Source organism: Labrus bergylta, chromosome 18, assembly GCF_963930695.1.
Source record: "Labrus bergylta chromosome 18, fLabBer1.1, whole genome shotgun sequence".
Lineage (NCBI taxonomy): Eukaryota > Metazoa > Chordata > Actinopteri > Labriformes > Labridae > Labrus > Labrus bergylta.
In genome coordinates this window covers 20687029-20691280 of record NC_089212.1, presented here as the reverse complement: position 1 = coordinate 20691280, position 4252 = coordinate 20687029, and the positions used below count along the sequence as shown (strand labels likewise).

General features: G+C 43.9%; 1 protein-coding gene across 1 annotated transcript; it reads right to left on the bottom strand.

The window, feature by feature from the left end:
* Window positions 1–250: 250 nt before the first annotated feature.
* LOC109987605 (gap junction delta-2 protein) lies at window positions 251–3458 on the bottom strand. Its single transcript, XM_020638728.3, has 2 exons — window positions 2980–3458; window positions 251–2278 (listed from the first exon to the last, which is right to left on the bottom strand). The coding sequence occupies exons 1-2, from the start codon at window positions 3048–3050 to the stop codon at window positions 1435–1437; spliced, it is 915 nt and encodes a 304-aa protein (XP_020494384.1). The 5' UTR covers window positions 3051–3458; the 3' UTR covers window positions 251–1434.
* Between the last annotated feature and the right edge of the window lie 794 nt (window positions 3459–4252).

The following is a 4252-nucleotide window of genomic DNA, read 5'->3' as shown; positions in this document are numbered from 1 at the left end:
TTAATGCATGCCTTGTAAAATGTACGTGTTAATGAGCCTAGATTTCTTTTTTTCGTGGCAGCAGCATCAGTATTACAACATTGCAGAGTGATCAGATCCTGTACAAGGTGTGTCCTGCAGTGTTTCTCTTCTCTTTTTTTGTAGGGAGTGGGTGTGGCTAACATCTTCACTGCACCAAGGCAAAACTTCCACTGGATATAAATCTGTGTGATAGGTCAGTCAGCAGACACAAAGTACTGCACCTCACACGTTTCTGGTGTACATGAATCCCACTTTTATTTTTCCACAGAAAAAAAGAGATGTTTTGTTTTTTTCTGGTTCGTTTCGGTTACATTTAAAACCATTCCATGAAAAAACTGTAGCACCAGAGCAGATTTAAATTGCCCATTCTTTGATATAAATGTCAATTTGTGCTATTTGTTCAGTTTTGATAAGCTTTGATTCGGGGAAACATTTATTTCTTGTATATAAAAAAACTAGCACTTAATTTCTTTTTCCAGTCATTTGCAAAATAAAACAGAGAAAATTGTATATCTTATACTTTTTTCTTTTTTCATTAAACTCACAACAAATACATTTAAAGCAAATAAAAAATTGGGCGGCATTTAGCATAAATCCAAGCAGGGAATCAGCTTTCATGATGGTTATTATATATTTATATATTTATATGTATACATATATATCATGTTTATATACAAGTATGGCACTTGATTACACAAAAAAGCAAGAAAACACTTCACAAATAAAAGCAGTGGGCGCTTTGGTGTGTCATAAATTAAGGAAGTCACAGACGTTAGCGTTTGCAGCAAATTTACCATGTACTGTTTTGCAAGTCAGCTATAAAGCAATGGAATGGTTACATATGTTAAGGTCAGTGGTGCAACACAGGCAACAAAAAAAACATGAATTACGCTGATTTATTTCCACCATGGTAAGTAGGATTTATATATTTATGCACATATATAAATCTGGATGGTAGATTCGTCCTTTAACAACTGTGTAGGGTGCCATTTATTTGGGTTGGTGCCAAACAAAGATGGAAAGAAAAAGTCTTAAAAACTCCGTCAAGTCTGTAGCACATTTTGGATAAGGTCATCAAGCTCTCAAGTGTTCACCTCTTAGTGCAATTTTTGCATTTTACTCTCTTCAAGTACAGCAGAGCAGCCCACAAAGAGTAAATATGTGAACACGCGATATCATGGTCTCCATTACGCATCTTACAGAGTATAAACGTTACTAAAAAGTTGCATCAGTGCAATAATAAATAAGTCAACAAACGTGGAAGCCACGTTCGCCATGAAGTCCTCAAAAGACCACAAATGAAAAAAAATCTGCCCACTCTAAAGTCATGACACGAATTAGGCGTGCGGAGCTGTCCATCATGTCCATCATGGGTTTTATTTCTTTACAGGTTTTTTTTGTTTTTTTTTAGAGCTACACATACGCAGAGTCACTGGACTGAGTGCGTCCGAAATTGGGCACACTCATCCTCGGCAAGTCCTTGTTTCTGATCTCGTAAATGGACTTCCGCCGGGCCTGCACACCTCGCACGGCCGTTTTGATTTTCCTCCACCCCAAGTGATTGAGTTCTGCCAGGTTGAGCACCACGCAAAACCCACTCACCGCGAACATGAAGACCAGGAACACGGTCTTCTCCGTGGGTCTGGACACGTAGCACTCGACGTCTTTGATGCATGGGTAGCGGTCACATTCGTACACGGACGGGACGTTGAATCCATACAGGAAGTACTGACCCACCAAAAAGCCAATCTCCAGCGCGTTTCTGAACACCACCTGGATGATGTAAAACCTGGAGATGCCCTCCTGCCGCCGCAGTTTGGACTTTGAAGTTCTCATTGCAGAATTAGGGATCTCTTTGACTTCCAAACAGTCCGGCTCGGCTTCTTTGGTGGAGTTCTCCGTGTTCTGAAGTACTCCGTTAACAATGGTGTTCTTTATCTTTTTGCTCTCGTCGCGCTTCAGTGAATCTTGATCCTTATCCAGCGTCAGATAGACCGTCGAGTAGCGTCGCTCCTTCTGCTTGGCCGACTGATGCACCGAGTACGTGATGAAACAAAGACTCGGGGTGCACACCATGATGATTTGAAAAACCCAATATCTAATGTGTGAAATGGGGAATGCCTTGTCGTAGCATGCCTGGTTGCAGCCCGGCTGTAAGGTGTTACAAACAAACATGGTCTGCTCGTCATCATAGACAGTCTCTCCAACTATTGCTACGATTAGAATCCGGAAGATGACCACCACTGTTAGTAGGATCCTAAAAAGCAAGCAAAACAAACACACAATGTGAAAATAAGTGTATGTATGTGTTTGCAAATTGATACAAATTTAGTTCAGCTGTGCGCTCACAGTCCAAATGTGAGGGTGTGTGGTGGATTTAGGGAGCTGTCCAGTGCTGAAATTGGACGCTCTCACAGAAGCTATGTGTGTTTTTACTGTTTTTTGTGTAATTTTGAGTTTTTTTTGTTGTTGTTTTGCGTCTGTGTCGGGTTGTGTATATTGACTTAATGGCTGAAATGACATGTAAGCAATCGGCGTTGCTTTTTTTTTTTTTTTTTATGTGTGAGCTTTGTCAATGGAAAGACATCTCAATCTCTGCACAAGCACCACTCAAACTCACAAACACACATCAAATGGGAAACGGTGGATGGGTGAACACATGAATTGACACATGAATTGTAGTGTGGTTTAAGCTGTTTGAGGCACCATCCCAGGTGCTGAAAGGACAGCTGCCAACTGGTTTACTTAGCTGACTCGCTTAGGAGGATGTGGAGGAAAAAAAGGGAATCTGTGAAATAGACAGAAAAATCCACAACACAGACACGAAGGACTGGGCACCATGCTACAGAAGCTCCTTGGTTCACAAGACAGAAACGGGGGACTGGGAACCATGCTAAAGACGATCCTGGAGGCTGCTGCGATTCTTCGGTTGGTCTTGGTTTTTGCTCATCATCTTACCTTCCTATCATAGTAGAGTGCTGCTGGACAGCAGCCTCCAGGAGCCTCTCTAGTATAGTCCATTCCCCCATTTCTGATCATCCGGAGAAGACTAGAGCACAACGGCACTCTTATCAAATCCCTCCAAAAAAAAGCGCGTTATTTCCTATCCTGCGCCTCCCTGACTCTGGTTGAAGTCAGTGTCCAAAACGACCGGTTTGAGCTAAAAAATGCATCCGTCACGGGATGCTGCCGCCGTCCGCGCTCCTCTCCTTCTGTCTGCGCGCTATCTGCTTGGTTATGTGCTGAGCGCGCAGCGCCAGCGAGCGTCCTGCTGTGTGTGCCGAGCGCTCCCACGACGTGGCCACACTTTTCCTTGTCATGAGAGTCTAAAGGGCTGATTACTATAAGTCCTCCTATTTTCGATCTTCAGATCATGTTGATGGGCTGCGCGCTTCGTCTAGATGGAGGGAGGTTGGATTTAATGTCTTGCCAGCGTTAATCCGCCTTTAAGTAGTCTCCCCCCCCCCCCCCCTCCCATGCGTCACGTACGTGCAGACAGGTCGGTGGAGCGCAGCCAGGAGTGTCAGGGTTTCTGATTTTCAATATTTCACTTTTGGAAACAGCATGCACCGTTTGGCGGTCACTGATGTTGGCGGCTGCGCCTCCGTTTGTAACAGCCTTTAAAGCATCGAGTTACATATGTGGCTTCACGTGAGAGTCCTGCCTGTTTTGTTATCCTAATTCACTTAGCTGGAGAGAAGCACATGGGCTCTACATGTAACAATACTCATCCTCGTGAGCGAACAGAGTTCAGGGCAGAAGGGTCAAGGTGACTTCCTGTGTTTTATATTGAACTCTGATACACATAAGGGACAGCCTACTTGCAGCATGGCTCGTCATTTATATATATATAAATGTGTAATATGCATATAACATCTATAGAATATACTGTTTTATTAATAGATCACGTCTCTCTTTCTTAGGAGGGATAGCCTCGCAGCCCACAGGCATCCCCCCCCCCAAGTATTCTCGGGCTGCTGGCCCGGCTGGCCCGTCTGGTAGAGCTGTTGTCTCCACCTCGGGCTCAGATGATGCTCTGAATACAGTGACAGAGTGAAAATACCACCGAGTGTCTAATCGCTTTACAAAGCAACCTGCCTGTCTGCCCCCTCTCTCTCTCTCTCTCTCTCTCTCTCTCTCTCTGTTGCTGTCTGTGTGGAAGGTTAAAAATAGCAGCAAAATATGAGGCCCCGCCCTGTATTGCTCTGAGATGTGATCAACTCAGTGCTCT

What these genes read in the sequence shown, in the direction of transcription:
- LOC109987605 (XM_020638728.3), bottom strand. Translation starts at nt 3,050, where the DNA reads ATGGGGGAATGGACTATACTAGAGAGGCTCCTGGAGGCTGCTGTCCAG. An exon ending in CACTCTACTATGATAGGAAG is followed by an intron (nt 2,279 to 2,979) that starts GTAAGATGATGA and finishes CTTGCTTTTTAG; the next exon opens with GATCCTACTAACAGTGGTGG.